This window comes from Hipposideros armiger, unplaced genomic scaffold (assembly GCF_001890085.2).
Source record: "Hipposideros armiger isolate ML-2016 unplaced genomic scaffold, ASM189008v1 scaffold_1269, whole genome shotgun sequence".
Taxonomy (NCBI): domain Eukaryota; kingdom Metazoa; phylum Chordata; class Mammalia; order Chiroptera; family Hipposideridae; genus Hipposideros; species Hipposideros armiger.
In genome coordinates, this window is record NW_017732619.1 from 57,630 (window position 1) to 84,186 (window position 26,557).

General features: G+C 39.9%; 2 protein-coding genes across 2 annotated transcripts in view; both read left to right on the forward strand.

Annotated features, from left to right (window-relative positions):
• TMEFF1 (transmembrane protein with EGF like and two follistatin like domains 1) overlaps window positions 1-14,639 on the forward strand; it is a gene marked incomplete at its 5' end in the record, with an annotated part of 59,242 nt that extends 44,603 nt beyond the window's left edge. The window contains 3 exons of the mRNA XM_019633274.1: window positions 807-930; window positions 9,841-9,999; window positions 13,517-14,639. Of these exons, the coding sequence (XP_019488819.1) occupies window positions 807-930; window positions 9,841-9,999; window positions 13,517-13,601 (368 nt within the window). The remainder of the gene's footprint in view (window positions 1-806; window positions 931-9,840; window positions 10,000-13,516) is intronic.
• Window positions 14,640-14,738: 99 nt separating this feature from the next.
• On the forward strand, window positions 14,739-24,599 carry CAVIN4 (caveolae associated protein 4). Its single transcript, XM_019633275.1, has 2 exons — window positions 14,739-15,554; window positions 22,253-24,599. The coding sequence occupies exons 1-2, from the start codon at window positions 15,147-15,149 to the stop codon at window positions 22,934-22,936; spliced, it is 1,092 nt and encodes a 363-aa protein (XP_019488820.1). The 5' UTR covers window positions 14,739-15,146; the 3' UTR covers window positions 22,937-24,599.
• The last annotated feature ends 1,958 nt before the right edge of the window (window positions 24,600-26,557 follow it).

Genomic DNA, 26,557 nt, shown 5'->3' on the forward strand with positions numbered 1-26,557 from the left:
GAGAGAGAGAGAGAGAGAGAGAGAGAGAGAGAGAACGAATGAGTATGACTGATTTTGAAGACTGACAGTGGAATTACCACACTTCCATTTTCTTCACTTCAGTTCATTTCAGTTCAAATCAGTATACCTAATTGTGAACAGATGTTCATCAGCATATTTACAATGGATGTCTTTGGACAGACAGATCTTAAGTGATTTAAAAATTTTTGTTCTCTATATTATTTGAATTTTTTTTACATTAACATCTAAGAAAAACTATGAAAAGAATAGTGAAGCTATTCTCATTAGGAAAAAAATGAATATGCTTGTTAGTTTTCATTCCAAAAATAAACCTTTCACCTCAAAATTTCAAAATCCCATAACTTGCTCTCTACCACTGATGCCAGTGTTCTTTGTCCTCAATTTCATAGCTCCCAGGTAAATGATTCGAGTAGGTCAATTCTCTAAAAGCCAATGCTGTATATACCATCTCTCTGTCACAGGTGAGCTTTCTTCTCCAAGTAGCATTTATTTCTTTAACAAAGATGTTTAGATTTTGGTTTTTTTTGCAGATTATTTTTAAACTACAGTAGCTCACAGTGCTCACATGCTGTAAATATTTTCAAATGCTTTGAGTCTAAACAATCTACCTGCTGTGTTTGTGGCATAATGGGACCTTAATTCTTATCCAGCCCCTCATTTGATAAATTTCCTTTCCAAATTACCCAGCAGGGGATGAATTTGTTTGTTGTCTCAGAGCCTTTGAAAAGTCCATATTTCTCAGTTTGCTTCTCACTATTTATTGACCTGGTTTTTGTTCTTTTAAGATGCTAGTGATCAAAGAGAAGATGTTTATATTGGAAACCACATGCCTTGCCCTGAAAACCTCAATGGTTACTGCATCCATGGAAAATGTGAATTCATCTATGCTACTCAGAAGGCTTCTTGTAGGTAAGTTAGTATCGTCAAATTAGAGGCGAGACATTTTTTTTCTAGCAGTGGTCACTGCTCTATAGAAGGCAATGAAATGCGGACTAAATATTATCAAAAATAGTGTTTATTTACGAGTACAGTAGAAATCTAAAAAAATAAATTAGGATCATTTGGGAAAAGATTGACAAATAACATGCAAAAACGATGTATTAGCGTTTTGAGAATATGGACTTAACATTTTAAATATAATACATATTTTTAATATAAAAATAAATATGCCATATTTCTAAACTATTTTGGTTTTTGGACAATCTGTCACAAGGTGGATGAGGGACTAAAGAACGTGTTAAGAACAGAGAACATGTAACTCAAACTACAAGGTGTGATCAAACAATGCGGTGAATGTTTAAATTTAAAAGAATTTATTACAGTAAAAGACACATTGCCGTTAATCCCCCTCAAAATAATATACCCCTGCCTGCCCATCCATCCCCCACCCCGCCTCCCGCTTCGAACACACTTATCCCATAGTCCTTGCCACTTCTGAAGCAGTTCTGGAAGACCTCTTATGTGAGTGTCTTTGGTTGCGCTGTCGTGGTTGCCTCGATGTCCTGAATCGATTCAAAACATTTTCCTTTCATGGTCATTTTGACTTTGGGGAAGAGCCAGAAGTCGCACAGTGCCAGATCCAGTTAATAAGGTGGATGAGGACATGTTTTTATTTGACAGAAATTTCCACAATGTGTGACACGGAGCCTTTTTGTTGTGATCACAAACTAAGGTGAGAGCTGCTGCTGAGTACCATCCAGTGGAAAGGCAGGGATCTTCAATACAGGAAGCAGCACGTTGAACTTTGGTAACAGTGTGTGACAAGTTTCAACTTGTTCTGTGCAGTCAGTCGGGTATGAGCTACGGTTGAGAGAAGGTGTGTTTTACAGTGTGCTATAAATCATCCTCCATCATGACAACGCTTTGTGTCACACATCGCTCCTGATATACAGCGGTTTCTGTCAAATGCAAACATCACAGTGTGTCCTCATCCACTTTATTTACCGGATCTGGCACCATGTGACTTCTGGCTCTTTGCCAAAGTCAAAATGATACAGGACATAAAAGCAGCCAAGACAGCGCAACTAAAGACACTCACGAAAGAGGACTTCCAGGACTGCTTCAGAAAGTGGCAAGGACAATGGGATAAGTGTGTTCGAAGTGAGCGGGAGTGTTTTGAGGGGGATTAATGGCAATCTGTCTTTTACTGTAATAAATTTTTTTAAATTTAAACATTTACCATGTTGTTTGATCAAACCTCATATATACTAAAATAGATTTCTGAAATAAGGGGATGAGGCTGTAGAACCAGGTGTGATGTGAGAGCTGGAAATGGAAAAGGTGTACACTTGTCTGATTCCAGAGAGTTTATGTGACTTGTTTGAGATCAGCAACAAGTTGGAAGTGGAGCTAGGACAAAACTAGATCTCAGATTTCCTGATACTTGACCTAATGATCTTAGTGTTTTTTTCTTTCTGTCTGCCTACCCATTGCACTTCTTGTCGCTGCTGCTTAGGACTCATCCTCTCCGTCAGAGGATGACTAAACGGTCTAGTTAGCCAGGTACTGTTTCTGTAGATGAGGGGAGATTGCTATTACTCTGCTCACTACTGCGTCTTACAGTTTGGCGAGAATCTTTTTTTCCTTTCTTAGTCAAAACATCAAAAGATGGAGAAATAGTATGCTTGTATTATGCTCTGTTAACCTAGAAGCCAGTGAATCTTTCTCTCCAAGAAGTAAAGAGTCTGTTTGAAATCAGGTTTCCTTTCCTCTACTCGTCCTGCACCCCTCTCCTGGCTTTTCCATTTTCCTCCCCTCCTCTGGCTTAAACAAAACAAGACAAAATACTATAAACTGTTAATGGTTAAATAATTCTTTGTTAAGTATAAGCTTTTGGCTTTTTACTGATTGAAAGTTCTCCTTGTCTTTGAAGGAGCTAGCTCCCGCCGCCTGCCACCTTTTCCCTGATGTTTAAAAAATACAGCTATACAGAAGAGAACAGTCCAGCTTTTAAAAATCATTATTTAAAATTGAGATAGAATTGATGCATAACATTATATTAGACCAGTTTTAAAATAAAACCATGCAGTGGATTCCTCATTTGTCTCATAGTGGGATGCATTTCTTGATAGAAGTTCAGATCGTGTTGTCCTCTTCAGATGGGACATCTTTCAAGATACCTAAGCGAGGGATGAGAGAACTAGATGCCCTGATAATGAAGGGATACCAGGTTACTTTGTATAGCTTTTTAGTAATTGAGAGTAAGAGGATTGAACAGTATAATGGTTAAAAGTGTTGGAATCAAATATACCCGATTGGCCAATTATTGGCTTTGCCCTTTGGAAATTACTTAAAATTTCTAAGCCTCATTTTCCTCATGTCCAAAATGATAATAATAATAATAATAATAATAATAATAATAATAATAATAATCATAGTACCTGTCTCCTAGGGTAGCTATAATTAAATTAGTTATTATGCCTGGTGCTTAGCATATTTCCTGGTGCATGGTATATATTTAATGAATAGCGATTGCTATAAGACTGGAAGCACCATTAGGTTAGGGACCAGGTTCCCCCATGCCCAGCATAGAACAGTCCAGCAGCTACTTAGTACATTGTTTTTGATGATGATCAACTTTTCCCTTTTCCCCAGACCAGAAGTGTTTCTTAAATGCTGAAGAATCTCTTTCTGCATACTTTATAACTCCTAAAAGGCAGTTGACCATTTCCTTTTGTTTAAATATTTATAGTGTCTCCAAGAATAAGGCAAACATCATGTGCATTTTCATTAGTAGGTGGGTGTGTTGGGGCAGCAGTGAGTGGGCAAGGATGAATAAGCTTAGCCACAGTCCTAATATTAGGACTTAGAATCTTCTAGCATTATCCCACCACTTGTTTGTTTTTTGCATACTTTGTAACAAATTTTATCTGGTACTGGGGTTTTAAATTTGAATGCGACAGGGATCCAGGGAACCTGCTTCAAAAAAACAAAACAAAAAAACATGCAGTCTGATAGAAGAGGCTGACAAGTAATGAGTAATTAAAATATAACATGAAAAATGCTATCATATATGGATATGCACAAGATGATTTGGGACTTCAGACAAGGCACTTCAATCTCAAGGGGATGGGGGACGTTGTGGGAGGAGGCGCAGGCCTTAGGGGAACATTTGTGCCATCCCAGGAGCTTGTCCTTTATCTTAAAGGCAGTGAAAAGCCATGTAAGGATTTAAGTAAAAAAGACGTGATTTGATCGGAAAGCCCCTCTGCTGGCTTTGTGGAAAATGGATTAGAAGACTGACAGTTAGGAGACTATATATTAGTAAGAAGTGAGAGCCTGAACTCAGTAAAGGGGTTGTAGTGGGACCGAGATAAGCAAATGCATTACAAAGAGACAATAAGGTGGTTGAATCCATAAGTTCTGGTGACCAGTTAGTTGGGTATGAGGATGGGAACGTGGGGGTTAATGGAGGATAATGGGAAGGAAGAGTCAAGAGAGTTTCCTGGACTAAGAGATGGGGAAATACAATGGGAAGAGAGAAGAGGTGTGTGTGTGTGTGGAGCGGGCAATGGTGGATTCAGTTTAATGTGCTTGGTTTCAGGTGCCTGTGGGGTCTCCAGTTATGGATGTCTAGTAGGCTATTGGCAATATGTTGGTTTTAGAACTCCTGAGACAGATGGAGGCTGAAGACATATGTTTAGGAATTATTCCATCTCTGGCATATCCGTTCTAGTTCCTACCCTGCAGACCTTCCACCCCTCTGGGCCTCCATTTGTTGACCCCATCGCCTTTTCAGCTTCCCTCACCCGCTGCATGTCCTCATCCCCTCCTCACCCAGCTTAAATTCCATGGCCAGTCATTGTAGTCCCTGTTTCTTTCATCATACTTACTTGACAAAAGTATAATCCTGGTCCATTCTAACGTCCCACCTACTGCGTATTGTACCCGTACAGCTGAACTTGACTGTGGTTGAAAAGCAAACCACCAGGTTAACTTGTGTCATTGATGTTTAGACTCAAAGTGGGCTCTACATGCTGCCAGACAGTCATTCTGTAACTGTAGTTCATTTATTCTCCTTCTCTCCTAGATATGTGCTTCATACCATCACCCCTCTCTTCATATTGTCAGCAGCTCCTCTCTCATCCTCACCCTTGGCTGATGTACTTGTTTCCAAGTTCACTGAGAAAACCAAAGCAATATGAAGAGAACTTCCACACACTTTTCACTATCACCTACCATCAATTCCTCCCCTCCCTTTTCTTTATATCATATATCCTTCTATAAATATATTTTTATATATTTATAAATATATTTTATTTCTTCTGCCTTGGAAAAAGACCCTTGGTCTTATTCCCACCAGCTACCATCCCATTTCTTTCCTTTGTAGAAGAACTCGAACGAGTTGATTTCTCTGTCTCTAGTTCCTCACTTCCCACCTCTCTTGAGCTACCCCGTAGCGTTTGCCCCCAATACTTCACTGAGGCTGTTTTTTGTTGGTAACTTCAATGGTCAGTTCTTAGTCTTAAATTATTCTGAATGATCAGTAGCATTTGTCACGATTGATCCCTCCTGTGCAATACACATTCTTCTCTTGGCTTCAGGGATTACTGTCTCTCGGTTTTCTTCTCCCTCGCTGGCCATTCCTTTTAGTCTTGGTTTGTTCCTCTTTTGTTCCCTGACCATTTAGTGTTGATGTGCTCCAGGGTGCAGTCCTGGTCCTCTTCCTTAGTGAGTCCATCCAGTCTCAGGGCTTTACATGACAAATGCTGCTCATTGCTGATTTACGTAAGTCCCAGACCTCTCTCCTCAGCGTGAGATGCATTGCTCCCTTCCCCTCCTTAGTATTTTCACATGGATGTCTGACACCTCAAGCTTAGCAGGACCTAAACTGATCTTCTGATCTGCCTCCCCTTCGCCAAACCCGCTTCACCTGCAGCCATCTGCATCTCAGTTCATGCCAACTCCATCTTTTCGTTTGCCCAGACAAAATACCCCTGATACATCTTTGACTTCTCTCTCTCATAACCCATGTCCAGTCAGTTGGGAAATCCTGTTAGCTCTATTTCAGAATATCTCCAGAATTTGATTACTTCTCACCATTGCCACTGCTCTTTCTGGTCCAGGCCACCATTTTCTTTTTGACATTATTGCCGTAGCCCCCCTGATTGTATTGCACAGTCCATATTCAACACAGCAGCCAGAGTGAGACTTGAAAAAGAAGTCAGTTCGTGTCATTGCTTTGTTAAAACCCTTTCACTGGCTCCTCCATCTTGCTGAGTGCGGAAGCCCTACACAGTTTGGCCCTGCACCTGTCTGTCTTGGTCCCCTGCTTCCCTCCCCATTGCTCACTCCACTCCCAGACATACTTGCTGTTCCTTGGACACACCGTGCATTCGTGTTCCCACCCCAGGGCCTTTGCACCGACTCTTCCTTTGCCTGGTATGCTCCCCTCCCAGTTGTCCACAAGGCAAACTCCCTCACCTCCTTCACATCTTTACTCACATGTCACCTTAACAAAGCTTACCCCGACTTCCTTATTTAAAATTGCAACCCTCCCTTCCTAACTCATACCTGGCACTTGTAATTTCCCTAACTCTCTTCTTGTGTAGTACATAACACCTTCTAGCATAACCATTTAGTTAACTTGTTGTGTTTATTGACCCACCCTCTCCCAGCTAGAGGGTAAACAGGCCAGGGATCTTTATCTGTTCTGCTCACTGATGTATCCCAAATGCCCACCACAGTACCTGGCACATGTCAGGTGCTCAATAAGTGTGTTAAATGGATGAGTAAATGAATCAGCACTTGAGGCTGTGGGAGTGAATGAGATTACTGTGGGGTGTGTGGGATGAAAGAACAGAGGGCAGGCTACCAAATGCCTGGAATATGCCTTTAATAAGCAACAAAGAAGTAATAAAAGTTAATACCCCAGATATTTAGAGAGCGTAACCTTATCAAAGCCAGTTGCAGAAAATAATATCCAGGGAGGATTGCCTGAACGATATATGGCCTATCCATTCTCAATATTCCAATTTTAGTCTTTGGATATAACTTAACTCAGACAGCTGCATATCTACAACATTGTTATAGCTCCCTATGGAACTGTTTTTATTTTACTGAACTTTGACTTTTGGCCATTAGCCTATCATGGAAGACATTATTTAAAAATTCCTATGGGACTTGATTATATTATTATTTTTTTAAATTTTATTAAATTGATTGAGATCACATTGGTTAGTAAAATTATATAGTTTTGAGTATACATTTCTATAATACATCATCTATAGATTGCATTGCTTGTTTATCACCAGTCAGTTCTCCGTCCATCACCATATAGTTGACCCGCTTTACCCTTTTCTACTTCCTCCCAACCCCCTTTCCCTCTGGTAACCACCATACTGTTTCCTGTGTCTATGAGTTTTTGTTTATTTGTCTTGTTTGTTTGTTGCTTTCGGTTTTATAACCCACATATGAGTGAAGTCATATGATTCTCAACTTTTTCTGTCTCATTCCACTTAGCATGATAACCTCAAGATTCATCCATGTTGCTGCAAATAGCAGTATTTCCTCATTTCTTATGGCCGAGTAATATTCCATTGTGTATATATACCACATCTTCTTTATCCAATCATCTATCGAAGGACACTTTGTTTCTATATTTTGGCCATAATGCTGCAGTGAACATAGGGGTACATATATCTTTATGGATAAATGTTTTCAGATTTTTTTGATAGATATCCTGAGGAGGGATTGCTGGGTCGTATAGTAATTCTATTCTTAATTTTTTGAGGAACCTCCATACTGTTTTCCATAGTGGCTGTGCCAACTTACATTCTCACCAGCAGTGTATGAGGGTTCCTTTTTCTCCACAACCTCTCCAACACTTGTTATTACTTGTCTTGTTGATAATAGCCATTCTAATAGGTGTGAGGTGGTATCTTATTGTGATTTTGATTTGCTTTCCCTTATAGCTAGTGAAGTTGAACATTTTTTCATATATCTGTTGGCTATTTGTTTGTCTTTTTGGAAGTGTCTATACGGGTCCTCTGCCCATTTTTTAATTGGATTGTTTGTCTTTTTGTTGTTGAGTTGTTTGAGTTCCTTATATATTTTGGATATTAACCCCGTTTTGGAGGTGTTGTTTGCAAATATCTTCTCCCATTTGGTTGGTTGTCTCTTTGTTTTGTTGATGGTTTCTTTTGCTGTGCAGAAGCTTTTTAGTTTGATATAGTTCCATCATTTAATTTTATTTTTACTTCCCTTGCCTTTGAGTTCATTAAATCCTCTCTGAATCCAAGGTCCATAAGTTTAGTACATATGATTTCTTATATGCAATTTATTATTTCAGGTCTTATGTTTAGGTTTTTGATCCATTTTGAGTTAATTTTGGTATATGGTGACAGATAGCAGTTTAGTTTCATACTTTGGCTTGTCACTTTCCAATTTTTTCCAGTGCCATTTATTGAAGAGGCTTTCTTTTCTCCATTATATGTTTTTGGCTCCTTTGTTGAAAATTATCTGCCCGTATATTTGTGGGTTTATTTCTGGGTTCTCAATTCTGTTCCATTGATCTGTGTGTCTGTTTTTCTGCCAGTACCATGCTGTTTTGATTATTGTTGCTTTGTAGTATAATTTGAAGTCAGGGAGTGTGATACCTCCAGCCTTGTTCTTTTTTCTTAGGATTGCTTTGGCTATTCGGGTGTTTTTGTGATTTCATACAAATCTGATGATGTTTTTTGGTTCTATTTCTTGAAAAAAATCCATTGGGATTTGACAGGGATTGCATTAAATCTGTATATTGCTTTGGGTAATATCGCCATTTTAACTATGTTGATTCTTTCCATGAACACGGAATATCTTCGCATTTTTTTGTGTCTTCTCCAGAGAAGCTTAGAGCTCAATATGAAACCTTCTGTCAGATTTCTAGGAACTTCGGGGATGGGATTGGTAGATTCACATCACCCCGGGCTTCCCCTGTTTCATCCCTGCCCCCAGGTTTCTTTGTTGTTGTTACATGTGCTTTATGAAAACCTTTTTTTTTTTTGGTAATGAAGTGTGGGACATTAATAAATACACTATCCTTACCCTTCAGATCTTATACTAATCAGTTCCAACTGAAGGCTGGCTAATTTATACATTTCACTTCTGTCGAGCTAAAATTGTGAATTTGCTGTTAAATATCTTAAATGTTTCACCTGTCATATTATCGTCAGCTGATGTTGTTGCCTTTTTATTTACTTTAATCAGAATCATAATTTCTAAGATTAGGGTCTACTTTGACTGCATGTCTCCATTTCTGTCATTAATAACTGATTTTCATCTGCCTGCCTGCCTGCATCTTAAATTATTATATTATGTACACTGAAGAGTGTCTTGAGTATCTTTGGTGCTATATTCAAAGAGCTGTAAATGTTTATACCCATTTATTCAATAATCCCATTTCCAAGTACCTAGTTCAAGGAATAACACTAAATATAGAAAAGTACACATTCACCAGGATGTTTACCACACCTAATTTATAATTGTGAAAAATGGAAAATAACTGATATGTCTTAGAACAAGGAATAAGTAAGTTAGCTATATTATAGCCACTGAATAGAACACTATGTATCTGTTTTTGCATGAAAGTAATAAAGACTATTTAGCAACTTCAAAATTAATGTGATATTATGATAGGTGAAAGAAGCACTATGCAAAATGGACATATAAAAAAAAGTGTAAGGAAATAACCCAAAAAGCAGTTATTTTCAGATGGTGGAAGAGTGCCTGATTTTCTATTCTGCTTAAATGTGTCATTCTTTTGCATCTTTTAATTTTAAAACCTGGAATTATTGAAATTTGTAGTTCTCATAGGAATTCTTTTGTTTCCCTTTTCAGGTGTGAATCTGGTTACACTGGACAGCACTGTGAAAAGACAGACTTTAGTATCCTCTATGTAGTGCCAAGTAGGCAAAAGCTCACTCACGTTCTTATTGCAGCGATTATTGGAGCTGTCCAGATAGCCATTATAGTCGCAATTGTCATGTGCATAACAAGGTAGGTAATACCCTGAGAAATCCCAACTTTCAGTTAGAGGTGTGGGTAGCTGTGAAATTAAAAAAGAACCTTGAAGCACACTCAAAATGATAGGGGCTTTACGCCCACCAGTCTAGTAGGGAAAAATCCTAGTGTCAGTTCACTGACTGACCTGTGGGTCTGACCTCTCCCTAACTTGCTTCTTTAGAAGATGGACAGGAACGCATTCCCAGGGTTGCAGGTCTATCTGGGCTGTAGGTAGAGGGAGCTTGAGAACATTCCATGGCATAGAGGAATGTAGGGATCTTAGAACTGTGTGCCAGTTCTAAGCATTGCATTTAGGCACAATAATGGTAGTAGCCGAATTTTTAGGAGGGTCTGCACACGCACAGAAAAGCCATGCCAAAAGTTTTTAAGCCCTGCAGAACTGCAAGATGTTTTTCATGCCCTAAGAATATTCATAGTAAATCTAATAAGAAAGGAAAAAAACAGAGGTTAAAGAACACTGCTTTTCTTACTATATTACTGCCTTTGTGTTACTTTATTTTCTGGAATATAGTCGTAACTACTAAGCTTTTATATTCTCTATCATAACTAAAACCATTGGGGTTTATCATAACTAAACTCCAAATTAAAGAACTATTTAGAATGCAACTGGTATAAAATGGATGTTTTCCATGCTGAGTGGAAATATCTAAGTCAGAACAGAACTGGGCCTGAGAAAAGTCAAAGCAAGTGAAGTTCATATGGTCTTTATGCTTTCCAGTCTCATGTCTTTTCTTCTTGCTTGCCTCTTCCTAACTTCCTTTAAGGTTTGGATCCGAAGTCCCATAAACATCATCTGTATGCTTTTCTGCATTATTCTGGGTGGGGGATTGGAGCGTATCGAGTACAGATATTGGCAGGCCATAAAGGATTTATGGCTCTTCTATCCAAGGTCTGGATAGAAGCCAGACCTTGAGTAGTCTCAGCCATCTGGAGCTGAAATGATATGTCTAGAAATTATTAAAAAAAAAAATAATTCTCTGAGCAACAGATATTTTTCATAAAATTCAGGCACTAAAAAGTCAGTGGACTTTATTCTGTAGAACAGATGATCTGCCCTTAGGCAAGACTACTGAGTATAAAATTGGGCACTAGATTAAAGTAGGGACATAATGAAATAAAAAGTAATGACAGCAGAAAGAGAAGATAGAAAAAATAGGCAACAGCAGGCCTGCCCGTGGCCATTTAATACAGGCTCAGAGGTTAAGGAATGTGCCTGTTGGCATCCAAACTAATCAATGGAAGTGCCTGACTCCCAAACCATTTTTCTTCCCACCAAACGAAAGGAGGGCCCACACTGTGTCATCTTGGGACATGTATTTGCCAAGTATGACCATGGCATGGGAGCAAGTTTCCAACTTGATTTTGTAGCAGTTCAGGGTTTTGAACACGGGGAGGGGTCTGGTATGAAACCTGTTTTTTCAAAGAGTTAACCTGAGGGTTATGTGCAAAAAACATTGGAGGAGAGAAAATGTGAGGTCGTGGGAGACAATTGGGGCCATTACTGGAGTAGGGCAGGAGTGGAGTAATAAATGATTTGGAAGGTGAAAGAAAGAAATCAGGTAAAGGTAAGGGAAGATTTTTGAGGCGATGTAATAGTGCCATCTTTAAGAAGATCAAAGGATGTTAGAGTCAACGGGGAGCAACTTTGAGTTCAGCTCCTTCATCTAGAGACATGAGGAAACGGAAGCCCTGGGCTGGGATGTACCTCACCCAAGATCATAGAGATAGTTAAGCCTTTTTACAAATCCTAACACCCCACCTTTTCTTGAGCTCTGTGCTTCTGTGCCCACAGTGCTGTAATCCTCAAGTACGAAATCAAAATTACCTGACAGGTAGTTTGTAAGCTAGTACTCTCCAGGTTATATCCCACACCCATTTGTTGTCTTCACAGACACTGAGACGTCACAGTGTATTTTGAGCTGTGGTACGGTATCTTCACTGCCCACCGTCTCCAGGACTGAAGAAGGGCCATCTCATTGACTTAATCATAGATCTCTCACTGAGGCCTTTTTATTGTGGTATTTTCTCCCCTAGAATGTCTTGCTCTCTTGAATTTAGACTATGATAATTATGAATTTTAAAGGAGTGCCTCACCCACGCAGTCCATTATGGGACAGCTGTTCACTTATCCCGTGGTGGCTGTTACATGTGGGGAATCTTCCTTTAAAAGGATGTTCCCACTGACCCACTTACTAAGACTGCATGAGTCAACTTTCTTTTCTTAATGCTTGTAATTTCCTTTCATGTTTTTAGATTCACAGAATAATAGATTGTCAGGGACCTTGAACATCATCCTAGCCCTTATTTTATAGATGAAAAAACCATGGCTCCAGGAAATTATAACTTTTCCAAGGTTATGGTGACTTAGTGACAGTTAAAGAGGGTTGCTTGACCTCCTCTCAACCAGTTTCCCCATTTATGAAATAGAGACGATTCTGTGTACCTCAGTGTTTTTAATGAGGCTGAGTGAGATAAAATTTGTGAAAAACAATGCGTAAAATGGAAGTGTTACCATCAAGGCTAACTGCATCAAAGCAGTGCTCTTTTAAGTTGACCAAAAACATGGAACTTTAGAGGAGGCGTACTCACTGGTGCAGGACTTTATTTCCATTAGGTTATAAAATCCCTGCTGGCAGAGATTTTAGAGGTCAGTCTAACTCATAATATTTTACATATAGGAAAAGGAGGTCACACAGCTAGCTTTTAGCAGAGCCCAAGCTCAAAATTACCAGAATTCATCCCAGTTCCTCTATTCCACATTGCGTAGCATGGCGCTCGGTGCACAGTGAGTGCGCATATGTTTGCGTGCTAGTGGGCAGGCACAGCACAGTTACCACACAGGAGACGTATACCACCGTGGAGAAACGTGGATGGTAAAATGGGAGCAGAGTCCAGGAATATCCCCTAACCCCAGCACGGCTGTCCGTTGTTGTGTTCTGTGGTTCGCCCTAGCAGACTTGTTTGGAGTCATTTTCTAAAATTTTTAGGCATTTCCTGTGTATCCCTATCAGAGGTTAAATAAGCATATTCCTTCCTGATGTCTCCCTTCATCTAAGCTGTCCTTGTGATCTTGGGAGTGTCCTGCCACTCAAGGAAAGTCCATAGGCCAGGATCCTTTCTACTGTCACGGGTTTCTGTGTTATCAGCCATTGTAGTGGGGTAGGGGTGGGGGGGGGTTGCTGGGCCAGAGAAAGGGTGAGGATTCCTTTTGGGGATACAAGTCAGCAGTAGGGACCCTGGAAATGAATTTTGCTTATTTCCACACCTGCATCATGTATCTAAGCCTCTCACCTCCCAGCATTGTCAGGAAGATAGCAGTCTGATGTGTTGGTTCTCACCTTGTCTTGCACCAAATAACATCCTGTTTCCCTCTCATGATGGCAGGCAATATGGCATTATGTGTGAAATGTACATTACTTTGGAACTATTTGAGGTACCTTAAACAAAGTGACATTTTTCTTTTTTCTTTTTCTTTGCTTAAATCCAACAGAAAATGCCCTAAAAACAATAGAGGACGACGACAGAAGCAAAACCTAGGTCATTTTACTTCAGATACGTCATCCAGAATGGTTTAAAGTGATGACTTTTATATGTACACTGACCATGTGATGTACATTTATTATGTCTTTTTTTAAAGAATGGAAATATTTATTTCAGAGGCCTTATTTTTGGACATTTTTAGTGTAGTACTGTTGGCTCGTATTTAGACTATTCAACTACAACAGTTTTGGACTGTTTAGTAGTATTTGTTTTATGTTTTTAAATGCAAAAATTGATTTCACAAATTTGTACCACATGGTAATTCTAAGACTTGTTCTTTACCCATGGAATGTAATATTTTTGCAAAGATGGACCACTTCACAAATGGTTATAAAAGTCATACCCACTTCTTCCACAGTGATCACAGCAAATGGCCAAGCATGAACTAAAAGGTAAAGATGTTTACAGATTACTTTTCTTACAAAACAAAAATTTAGAAGACACTGTGTTTAAATGGACATTAAAATGTTTTTGAGCTTTAGTAACTGATTTTTTTAGACCCTGCCTATCGCATGAACTGTAAAGCTGTGTGTGTTAGATGTAAAATATTTATAAGATGTATGGGCTGGAATTTGATTATTCCTCTCTTGAAAAAATAATTCTGATAATGCAAAAAGGTATCTGGTAGTAATGACGAAACAGATCACCGAAAAGTAGATTTAGATATTGTAAAAACAGTCTGTTTAACAAACAGATGGGAATAAAGCCTACTCTATCAGTTAAACCATTTTAATACACATTAATTTTTAAAGAAAATATTTGTTTTAACATAAATAAATCGTATCAGTGTTTGTGAATAAAATACAAAAACGATTGTTAATGATTTGGTGCTCTCAAAGTGAGCTTAAAAATTACCTAAGACTTCTGTCCAAATTTGTCCTGTAGTAATAGCTATCTTATTAGATTGTTGGTGTTTAAAGACCTGAAGTGTGAGTAGAATGTATTCAGCCATTTAACATGTAGTTTAGATATTCAGAAGTATGCATGTAGAATTCAAGAATATGTTCAGAATTAAATATTAATTTTAATATTTGATTTGGAAAAGCATGTTATAATATAATGTTTTCACTATATGGCCTCTGTTTTGGTGTGTTTATTTACTACATTCTTTGAGATTGGTATGCCATTGCATGTAATATGTGGAGTTAATAGAAAAAGCAGAGTTTGGTTCAAAATTCCCCTTTGCTTTTACAAATACTTCTGGAAATTATCTAAAGACAAGAGCTTTACACAAGATTTGGAGTTTGCATTTTTGGTCATTTGACTTCTAGGCTTCATATTAGTCACATGGTGGCTTTAGTGAGCTTTTTTGAAAAAAAAGCTTTCCTCTTCTAGCCACACAGTCTTATTTGAGTCCTTTAGTCAGTCACTAAGCATGTTTGGAACAGTCCCCAGTGCTTTGCAAAGGTTCATATTGCAGAACAGTCACGTATGGGTATTTGTAGTTATAAATACTTGACCAGTCTCCAGGGGTGGGGCTTCCAACCCTTTAAACAACCCTGTTGCCTGTTATCAAGCTAACTTTTTGCTCCGAGTGCCAGAAGTGATCGTGGTAGGCCGTTCACTGAGAAATAAACATAATGGAACATAATGGTTCTGCTTCAAATGCCAATAAGATCCATCAGAACCGCCTGTCAGGTGTAACAGAAGATGAAGACCAAGACGCCGCTCTTACCATTGTGACGGTGCTGGATAAAGTTGCCGCCATCGTGGACAGTGTTCAGGCCAGCCAGAAGAGAATAGAGGAGAGACACCGGGGGATGGAAAATGCCCTCAAATCTGTCCAGATTGACTTGTTGAAGCTTTCCCAGTCACACAGCAACACAGGCCATGCCGTTAACAAGTTGTTTGAGAAAACCCAAAAAGTCAGTGCTCACATTAAAGACGTGAAGGCCCGGGTGGAGAAGCAACAAATTCACGTTAAAAACGTTGAAACGAAGCAAGAGGAGATAATGCAGAAAAACAAATTCCGTGTGGTGATATTCCAGGTAAGCGTGCACTCGGGTTTACCTTGATGACTGCTGTAACCTCTCGCCTCCTTTAATTGCCACAAGTCCTATCAGAGGTTTCCAGTGTCGCATCATGACTATTGTATCTATTCATGTAGTGGAATTCTCTGTCTGCAGAAATCTCAGGATAAAAGCCTTTCCATGTGTGAACTAACATACGATCAGATCAGTATTTTGAGCCTCTCAACCATTTAGTGTAATGTGAACTGTGGGTCATAGCTGAGGCTATTTTTTGCCTTTGAAACTTAATATTGTAAGGCTCTTTCAGCTTATTAGCCATATTAGTGAAAGTCTCATAGCTTTTAGAATGTTAGAAGTCTCTAGTTTGAAACACCTGTATTGTATAAACAAACCAAGGACCAGTAGCCCCACAACGTGGTGTGTATTTTTTTTTCTTATTTTGAAGAGCCAGGAAAGTCCTACACAGTAAGATGTCAGCTTTTCAGAATATAATCTGTCTATTGAAAATTTTTACATATGAGTCACAATAATAAGAAAAGCTATATTTCATAATGAATCAGGCAATTGTTATTTTTCTTATTATAGTTTTATAAATGTAGGAGTCACATAAATGATTCCTTATATTTGATTACAAAGAGTTTTTTTTTTACTTTGTTGATTTAATCTAATAGTTTTTGTGTGGTATTGTGTGTTTAGCTAAGTCCCTATATTGCTATACAGTTGACACTCATTTTTTGAAATAGGAACTTTCATGGCAAATGCATAATATCTATAATATATTTTAAAACTCTTACAAATCAAAAGGCAAAAGTGGAACTTCCTCCCATGGTAGAAAAATGGGAAAGTCATGATCAGACAGTTTACAAAAAACAAAATGAATGAGCAGAATTTCACTTTTAAATATTTGCAGTGACTAAAACACACACTCAGAGGTCAAGGGTAGAAAAAACAAGCACTTCAGTGTTCTGCTGGGAGGAGTATCAATGGGTACAACATTTCTAGAGGGCAGTTTTGTTTGTATTAAGAACCTTAAAAAATTCACGAAGGTTTTGGCCTCAAAAATTCATGTCAAAAAATTTGTTCTAAGTACAAAATCAGTACTGTAGTCAGGAATGTTCATTGTTGCACATACGCAGTGTTAACACGCTGTGTCTTTAAAATGGATAGGTGTCCATATGCATAGGAAAAACACCTAGAAGAATAAAAACAAAATGAAATAGGAACACAGTTGGATTATGTAGGCAGATATGCGTAAGATACTAGAGATGTGGGCTGTAACTCCCCCACAGCATTCTTTACACATTAGTCAATTCTTCGTAGCCCTCTGTTGACTGATAAATTTGCAGAGTGGTATTTTGGATCTGTTTTTAAGAGCCCGTTAGTTATTTAGGAAGAAGAATGGGGAGGGGAGAGAAGTGCCGCTTATTGCCAAGGTAGATAGGCTGGACTGTTCCATTTGAAGCCTTTTACCATTTCCCTTTCCTGCCAGGTCCCTGGAAGCCCCACTCCAGACCTAAAAATTTGAAAGCAATTCAGTGACCTTACTCTCCGAGGCCAGTCCCAGTGTCAGCATGTGTAATGGGGATCTAGATTTGGTGTTGGAGAAGGCAGTATCCATTCTTCAATTCACTCTGCAACATTAGCAGTAATGCATATGTATCACCCTCTGCTTGCATGGGATAGGCCAGTAAACATCCTTGTTATCCAGCATTCTCCTGAGAACCTTTGTGCTGTAGTGGACCAAGTCCCAGTCACAACTTACAGAGGCCAGAACAAAGAAGTGTCTGAAAAGTTCTGAGTGCCACCTGTTTGCCTGTTGACATGATTCTTGTTTTTAAAGTTAAGATGTTTCTACATTCCCTGAAACTTGCTATTTTTTCCCCTTTCTTTGAGCCCCCATAGGTACTTGAGCGTATAGGAGATAGTATGAAAAGGCAACTGAAAGGCACTGGTTTAGGTAAGATCTCCTTCCTGGGAAGATAGAGTGCTGTGAACGTCCTGTGAAGTGAAATTGTTCAGAGCCAGCAGCAGTTGGTGAAGAGGCAATTGCTGTCTGTGATCCTGGGAGAGCTTGTAGAGAAACAATAAAGGCAAATAACAATGGACATAGAACTTGGATGTGAGGATTCATTCACTGTTAGAACACTGTACAATATTCACACAGTTATTCTTAGCAGTTAAAGTTAATTCCTATAATTCATTCTCATAGTTAATATGTATCTGGGGTTATATTGAGAATGCCCCTTCTACTAAAATTAATTTGCAGCTGCGTATCAGCCATAGTATATGTTCATTTCCATTTGGGTCTTTCCTCAAAAAGTTTTCCCTAGATGTATCTTTTGGTGGCAATCTTTATTGGTATTTTATCTCCCACAGTTGTATATGGCTGAGCTTTCACTTCATACTGGACATTAGCATTAAAAAAATGTATCTACTACTTCTCATACAATTACCATTTCTCTTTGAGCACACTTTCACCTTGATGACCTTCTCATGATGCCAGCCAGGAGTCTTACCATATCTTCGAACAATTTTGCTTACCAACCACATGCCTGCGGTTACCAAGTGAGATATTTGGCCATTTCCTAATCATAAGTCACAGACTTCTACATACTCCAAATTTCCCCAGCCATGTTCAGTCAAGGCCACTTTACTCTTACCCAGTGAACTTGTTTTAAAAACCATCTTTTTATCTGGACTGCCCCATAAAAAGATATAATTGTATTTGGAAAGCAACTGTAATTCAACCCAATAATCTTCAATTATTATTACAGTATAGTCACCATTGACTCATACAGTGTATCTCTGACTCACAGGAGTTGCAACAAACAGATTGACATGACAAGTGCTTCCTCTGACTCTACCTCTGTTTTGATGTGTTTTTAAGCCTGCTTTTGGGTAGTTTGTTGTGCAATTGAAGAAGGATCTGTGATCCCAGAGTTAAGCTCTATCTGATTTCACAGCAGGATTGTCAGGGGTTTTACCCCCGCTAAGCAGTAATTATCCTTTGGCTCCTTCCTTTTCTAACTATACCTTCTCAGGCCATGCCCACCCACTCAGGGCTGCTGAAGCTACTCTGCAGCAGGTGACAGGAAAGGAGAGGAATAATTTTGCTGCTTCTGATTCATCAGAAAGTTATGAGACACCCACCCTGCTTCTTTTTTATGTTTTAGCTCCTAGGTGCTCCAATCCTGTAGCCAAAGATCTTAATGTTAAATAAGTATCCAAAGAAATAACGTTCCTTTGAAAAATTGACTCTCAGGCTGCTAGGTTTTAGAATATGTGTAAATGTATTTCTTTCATACTTATTTATTTTATTTTTTGAACAGATTTAATCTCGAGCTCAAGCAGGAGCATGGTTTCTTTTAGAAATTTTAACTCATGGGTTCAATGAAAATCTCATGATCTTTAAAGGTTTGCCTGTTTAGTTTTAGAAATAATCCCCAAATAGTGAGTGGGGTTCCTTTAGCAGCTGTGTTTCTGGGCTGGTTCTCAAGGTCACCAGTGTTGGTCATGTTCCCAAATCCAATTCTCACCCTTATCCTTTGACACATTTTACAGTTGGTCCTTCCCTCTCTTCTTGAAACTTATTTTCCTTTGGCTTCTGGAGTGGGGTGAGAGGGGGTGCTATTCTCTTGGATTTCCTCCTGCCTCACTGGCTGATGTTTCTCCTTTGGGTTCTTTTTCATTTCTTCTTATCTACAAGTCCAAAATCCATTTGTCTACCTGTAACCCCAAAACCCAGAAGTTTCTGAAAGTAAATTTTTGTATGACTTATGTGGCAGCAGACCTAGCTTGACCTGAACTCTTGGTGGCAAAACCTGATCCGAAATAGCACAAGGCAGCTTATAGTGTTTATCCCAGCTCAGAGTGATTCTTCATAATTTTTTTTTTAAGATTTTATTGGGGAATTGGGGGAGGGGAACAGCTTTGGGGATTCGGGGAAGGGGAACAGACAAGTTACTATCCCCCTGCTCCTCAGTCCAGTTGTGGAGGATGTTGCCTCACTGGCCCATGTTGGTATTATCATTGCGCTCTTCCCAGGTGAGGCAGTCGCTCGCTGGCCATTGGCCGTCCGCTCACGGCGGCTCACGGAAGCTCACAAAAGCTCACACCCACTGCCGGCCAGCTCCACTGCAGCCTATGCCGTTGCCAGTGACTCATGGCAGCCCAGCTCCAGGTCGAGCTGTTGTTCACCATCTTAGCTGTAGAGGGCGCAGCGTCACTGGTCCTCATGTGGGATCCGAACCGGGGCCCTGCTGCTCAGAGCTGGCGTCCCAAGCCAACTCTTAACCAATGCACCACTCGGCCGGCCCCTTCGTAATTTTTGAATATGTTTTTTTCTAAGATCTCATTGGGAATGTGACATAATATATTATTTTCCCCAAATCTGAAATATTCTGAATTCCGAAACACACCTTGGCCCCAAGGAGTTTGTGAATAACGAAGTGCAGACCCGTTCCTCAATGTCTTGGAGATCTTTTGCATTTAGTCTCTTGATTTTTAATTTCATCTTTATGTTAATGACTCCTAAGCTTTTCTTTCTAGTCCAGACCTCCCTTGTGAATTCCAGACTTACCGACTCAGCTGCCTACTAGACATCTCTGCTTGGATGTCCAGTGGGCATCTCACAGTCACCATGTTCGGATCCCACCCTCCCCCTCCAGTCTCTTCCTCCTGCGGCTTCCTCATCTCATTCAGTGGCAAGTCTATCATTCAGTCACGTAGGCCATGTCCTTGAGAATGATCCTTGACACTCTCTAACACTCCACATCCAAACCTAGCAACAGATCCTGTTGGCTCCTGCCTTCAGGGTGGATCGGGAATCAGACCACCTCTCACCACTGCCTCTGCCAACACCTGATCCATCTTTCACCTGACCTAACTCAGTGGGCTCCCTCCTCCTTATCTTACCCCCATAGCCTGTTTCCAACAGACGGATCCTTTTACGACATGGGTCAAACCATGTCACTACTCTCCTCAAAACTCTTAGAAAGTCTTCCTCTCAGGCTTGAAATACGAGCTCTGGTCCTTGTTATCGGACACAGAGCCCTACGTGATCTGGTGCTTCTGCTGCTTCTGCTGCTTCTCTGGCCTTCTCTCCTGCTCGTCTTGCTCCTGATGCCCCTGCTCCAGCCACGGTGCCCACGTTCCTGTTTCTCCTTCCCTCCCAGATACACGCATTCCCTTCAGGTCTGGGCAGGGATGTCACCCGATGAGTGAGGCCTTTCTGAGCATCCTCCGCAGTCACTGTGTACACCCCTTCCCTGCTTCCTTGTTCACTCGGCACTTCTCACCATCCAACATATTATACATTTAACTTGTTTATTTCTCTCTCTCCAGGACTAGAAGCTCTTTCACTTTGTTTTCTTTACAGGAGGTTCTCAGTTCCTAGACCATTGACGGGTGCATGGGAGGTGCTTAGTAATCATTTGTTGGATGAAGGCATAAGCCTCCTATTTGATCCAACAGTTGTGCTGGGCATGAAACAAATTAGACGCATGCCTGCTTTCATGGAACTTATTATCATCCAGTGAAAGTCTCAGGGAGACATTTATAAATAAGCAGAATTCCAATTCCATTCAAACTCTGATAAATGCTATAAATAGAGTTATGCACATGTCCTTGTGGTGTAAATTGGAGACAGAATTAGCTTCTTGGGGGAAGTTGGGGACATTTGAATCTGTTCTTGAAGGAAGATTTTCTTTTTACAAAGCTGAAAATGGTGAAGGGGCATTTAAGGTAGCAAGAACCACGTATAACAATGTTTTCATTATGCGTTTGAGGAGTTGAGAGTGGTTGGGTGTTGTTGGACTGGGGAGGGGAAAAGTGGTTTAGCTCATGCTGAAGTGCCTTCTAACTCTATGGAAGAATTTGAACTCTATCCTTCGAGTATTGATGAGCTCCTCCAAGTTTTAAAATAGAGAAAGAATGTGATCAGAGCTACGCTTTAGAAAAATTTCTCAGGAAATGCTTAGGTGATATTTTGGAGGTAAAGGTATTGCACAAGTTCAGGCCTCAGGTGACAAGGGCCTGAATTAAGACATTGGTAGAGGCAAGGAGGAAGGAAGAGAGAACAGAGGAGTTACTAAGCAGTATTATCGACAGTACTCGGTGAGCAGCTGGATATGGGATGGGAAGAAGAGGGAATATTTGGGATGATGATTCTGAGGTTTCCAGCTGGGTGGCACCTGGCTGCGTATTGGCGTGGTGCTGACAGGTCTAGGAAAAGAAATAGCTGTGGAGAGGATGATGGATGGGCCTTGAGTTTTGGACCTGTTAAGTTTGAGATGCCTGTGTTACATCGACATGGAGAAGTCCATTATTATTATTATTATTTAAATTTTATCATATTTAAAGTAAATTTGTATCATTGTGTGTTTTTTTTAATTTATTGGGGTAGCATTGGTTAGTTCAAATTTATTTCTATAAAATGTCCATTATTTGAAAATGTGTTTTCATCTTAGGAGAAGGGTGAAGAGAAAATATGTATGATTTTGCTTGCAATTGGATCTGAAGGCAGAGGAATGGATAAGGTTATCCAGGGTGAGCGTGGGAAATGAAGAAGGAAAAAGGGCCAACGCGAGAGAAATGTGGGGGGAATACCAACATTTACGGAGTGGGCAGAGGATGAACAGCCTGTGGAGGAGATTTAAAAGGCGTGGCAAAAGGTAAAAGAACAGATCCCTACCATACTTTCTTTTTCTCCCCTTTAGGAGGAGACTCAGTGTCCGACATCCCTCTCTATTGTTAAGGAAAAGAACTTCACGGAGAATCACGAGGAGGAAGAGGTCATCTTCGACCCCCCAATAGATCTGTCTTCAGATGAAGAATATTACGTTGAAGAAAGCAAGTCTGCCAGGTTTAGGAAGTCAGGCAAGGAGCGCATCGATAATATCAAGAAGGCATTTTCCAAAGAAAACATGGAGAAGACACGGCAGAGCTTTGACAAGAGAGTCAGCCACATTAGAACGAGAATAGTGACCCCAGAGAGGAGAGAGAGGTTGAGGCAGTCGGGAGAGAGGCTGAGGCAGTCGGGAGAGAGGCTGAAACAGTCAGGGGAGAAATTTAAGAAGTCTATTTCTAATGCAGCTCCCTCGAGGGACACTTTTAAGATGCGAAGCCTTCGGAAAGCTAAAGACCGAACTGTGGCCGAAGGTCCAGAAACGGTCAGGGAGATGGGCGTGGACATCCCAGCCAGGAGCGAGCCTCTGAGCCCTGTTGGCGAGCTCTATACTGATGAGTTCAGTGAGACAGACCAGGAGGAAGCCAGGGCGGTATGTCCTCCCCGAGAAGGAGGGGAAACCCCGACCCCCGAGCCTTTAAAAGTTACTTTTAAACCCCAGGTGAAAGTAGATGATGATGAATCTCTTTTGCTAGATTTAAAACAGTCGTCATAAAGAGGAATTAAGTATATTTTTCAGTATAAACTTCTTTAATCCTGCTGGTCTAGTTTAAATAGGATAGTCATTTACATTTATATGCCACATAGGAAAAAATAAATGGCATGACTGTTTTCTTTTATTCTGTTTAAAATCTTAATATAATATTATGTATATTTCCTAGTAACTTCCTTGGGAATTTTTTTTTTTTTCCTCCCCTGGACTTTTAAGATTCTAGCAGCTTTCTTTCATGTCACTCTGATGGCAGGTGTGGATTTTTAAGTTCTTTTCTCTTGCCTACCAGAAAAATAGTTACCTAGTGCGGGTCAGTGAGGTGTTTAATAGTTTAAAACAGGTGAAGGGCAAATTTCTGGCCATCATCTGGAAGTGAACTCTCAGTTTTGGTCTCGATTAATGTGGCCAACCTCCAAGGGGAGTTTCTCACATGTGGATTATGTCATCCATATGTTCACATCAACAGATGTGTTTGTAAATTAGGAATCACAGATCTTTTTGATGTTTTTGCATAAAAATATTGAAGTTCTGGACTCGAGCATTTGGCCCTGGCATCACAGCTTTACCTAACAGCGAGTCACTTGGCATCTCGTGTGCTAATAAGCGCGTCAGTAAAATGGAGAAGGTTTCAGAGGACAGTTGTGAGATTGAAGGAGACACTGTACATACTGAGGAAAAAAAACACATCCAGAGGAAAACAAGCCCTGTTGATTCCTCAAAAATAGAATCGAAGTAATTACACTTTTTGAAAACGCCCTGAGCACCAAGAAGTGGTGAGGACCTAGGTTGGACAGAAAGTAACGTTGGTCTTCAGAAGCCTTTTCACAGAATCAGGAATGAAAAATAAATGTTTGGGTAACATCTTTTTTTTTTTTTTTTGGCAAAGACTAAAACCAACTTTGGGTTTAATATTAAAAGGTTTCCTGGAAAATCCTTTTCTAATTTTCTTTCGCTTTAGATTTATGGTGGACTAGAGCAATATTGGTTCGAGCAGTGTGAAGCATAAAACTGACTGTGTCTTCAAGAGGCCTTTCTAACGTCAGCCCCGGTGGAGTAGGTTTGGAATGGACCTCAGAAGCTTCTGTTTTAGAGAGAGAAACCCGCAGGGTGCATCTGTCCAAAGAGTGTTCATAGGAGTTCATCAGAGCTGCTTTGGGAGGAGCCAGATTCTACTTGTAGCTTTAGGTCTAGCCCATCCGGATGTAGACGTTCTTGCTAAAGAGAGAAACAGCCATATGGGTTCTGCACTTTTGGTAATGTTTAAATCTTCTAGTTTTTAATAGGGAAGAAATGATGGAATTATTGAATTTGGACAACGGTAAGCTTTCAGATCAGTTTTGGGTGCTTGTGTAGTAGTTAATTGTAGTAACTGTACACACACACACACACACACACATACCCCAAATCAGCTTTCAAATATTTGACCCAGGTATCCAGATATTTGGGTTTGGGAGTTTGATTCAGCATTATTTCTTCTTCACTCTGCATGAATACATAAAGTCATAAATTGTTCATTTCTTCTTTTTATATTGAAAACTGAAGTGTATACAACATTGAACGATACTTTGAAATGAATAATTTAAAAAATGTTACTATCATTTAAAAAGAGCTTGGATGCCTCATCACACATTTCCTTAAAGCCATAATAAAATGAATTTTAAAAAGATACTACAAAGTTTGATGTCAGTGTCCTATTTGTAAATATTGTTACTATAATAATATAGCATGGTGTAAATTTGATATAGTAACCCTTTTTATAATAGATCTGTTTCTAGGTTAAAAAGGTAAAGAAGTTATGAGCTTTTTATTTCTATCCCTATGCAGAGTAAACATCAATGGGGCTAAAATGTTTTTCTGCAAATATTACAATTTTTGTAATGTCTGTTTGCTTACTGACTCATTATATAACCAGACTTGACACGTTATAAAACATTTTCCATATAGATACATTTGAATTTTGGTGAGGAGGGAGTTATAGCCTGGTCAGTTCTTCATCATGGTAGACTTGGTGCAAACCCAGAAACACTAAAACAATGTCATGTTCCCAGAGGTTCACTGTGACCTTGTACTGCTCTCTCGGACTAGGATTTTTCCCTCCATGTCACTTCTGTCTCTCAATAGTTCTCATATTGAGACATTTCCTAATTCTGCATTCATATTTTTTTCTTCCTTTTCCCCTGTTTTCTCTATGTAAAGAACATCTATTTATAATGGGCTGCCAAATCACACGTTCCCACTTAATGCAAGGAATATTCTAATCAGCGTTCCTTATTTTAAAACTTTCAGATGACACAGAACAGATTTTACGCTTATTTTAACCTTCTCTGTTTTTGACATTATACACATTAGGTTTTAAAGAAGTTGTTCAACTAAAACCATTAGCAAGGTTTACCCCCTTTTCTTTGTATGAGGCAGAAAATGCGACACCCATACACACCAAGGGCATGGAGCCCACTCCCAGCGAAGCTCTTCCACAGGATGGGCAGAGTGGAGTTGGGAAGTGCAGCTCTGTCTCCTGCAGATGATGACCCAGGGCTTTCCTGGGAGTCGACGATGGCCTGGTTCCGGCTCATAGGTTAGAGACAAGACCAAATGTGAAACAGTGCTAAGAGGTGCGTGAAAACTCAACTGCTGAGATTGTGTTTGTGGTGTGTGAACTTCCTTGAACAAGTTTTCATAAATTAAAAGTACAAACCAAAGTACAGTGTTTTCATTTGGACTTCGTTCTTTGCCTTCCATGTACACGTAAGGGTTTGCTTTAGAACAAGGCCTGATGTTTATTGTGATTCTGTCAGCTGAAAAGCCTGGGTCATGCCGTGTAAAATATTCCACAGTCATTAACGGTGCAGTTCCTTTATATCAAAGTACTGGGCCTCTTGTCTTCTGAGACATCTTTTCTAGAGCTTCTTTTATTGAAACTTGCTTTTAAAAATCACAGATTATGATCCCCAAATAAATGACTCTGGCATATTTAAATCCAGACGAGAGGAATGGTCATTATGTTCTCACCCTCAGTTCTGTTTGAATTTGGGGCATGCTAGGTAGGACCTGGTCTGCCGTGAATGAAAACTGAAGACACCTCAGGGCTGAGTTTTATGTGTTGTTCTCGTGACCGCTTAAGAGTTACGTGATGCCTGAGGATTGACAGCTGTCTTTACCAGGTCGGAATCTCTCTGTGTTTTGTAAGTGGATAGGAAATCTAGGAGAACTGCCTCTTCACTGTGAGGGTCTCAGGACATTAGCGGATCCCCGAGAGGATAGAATGAAGCAGCAGGAGATCCTCAGGCTTTGAATGTACTTTGGGCATCTTCCTAAAGTCAGCTGTGCTTGTCAGGGGCTCTTTCCCGACTGCCCTGCCACTGGATGTTTCTCCTTGCTCGTGCCGTTTGTTTCCCTTTCATTCTGGGAGTTGACTTTCAAGGTCAGTGTTAATGTCAATTTTCTTGTTTTAGCTTTCCTTGGTCACCTGCCACCCCCCTAGGAAGGGCATGATTAATTATATATTCAATATATATATAGCACCTTTATATGTCAGATTCTTTGTGAGGCACTGAGAAGTCAAAGATGACCCAGAACACTGTCCTTGTCCCCTCCCACTCCCAACCCTTATCTCAGGCACCCAGT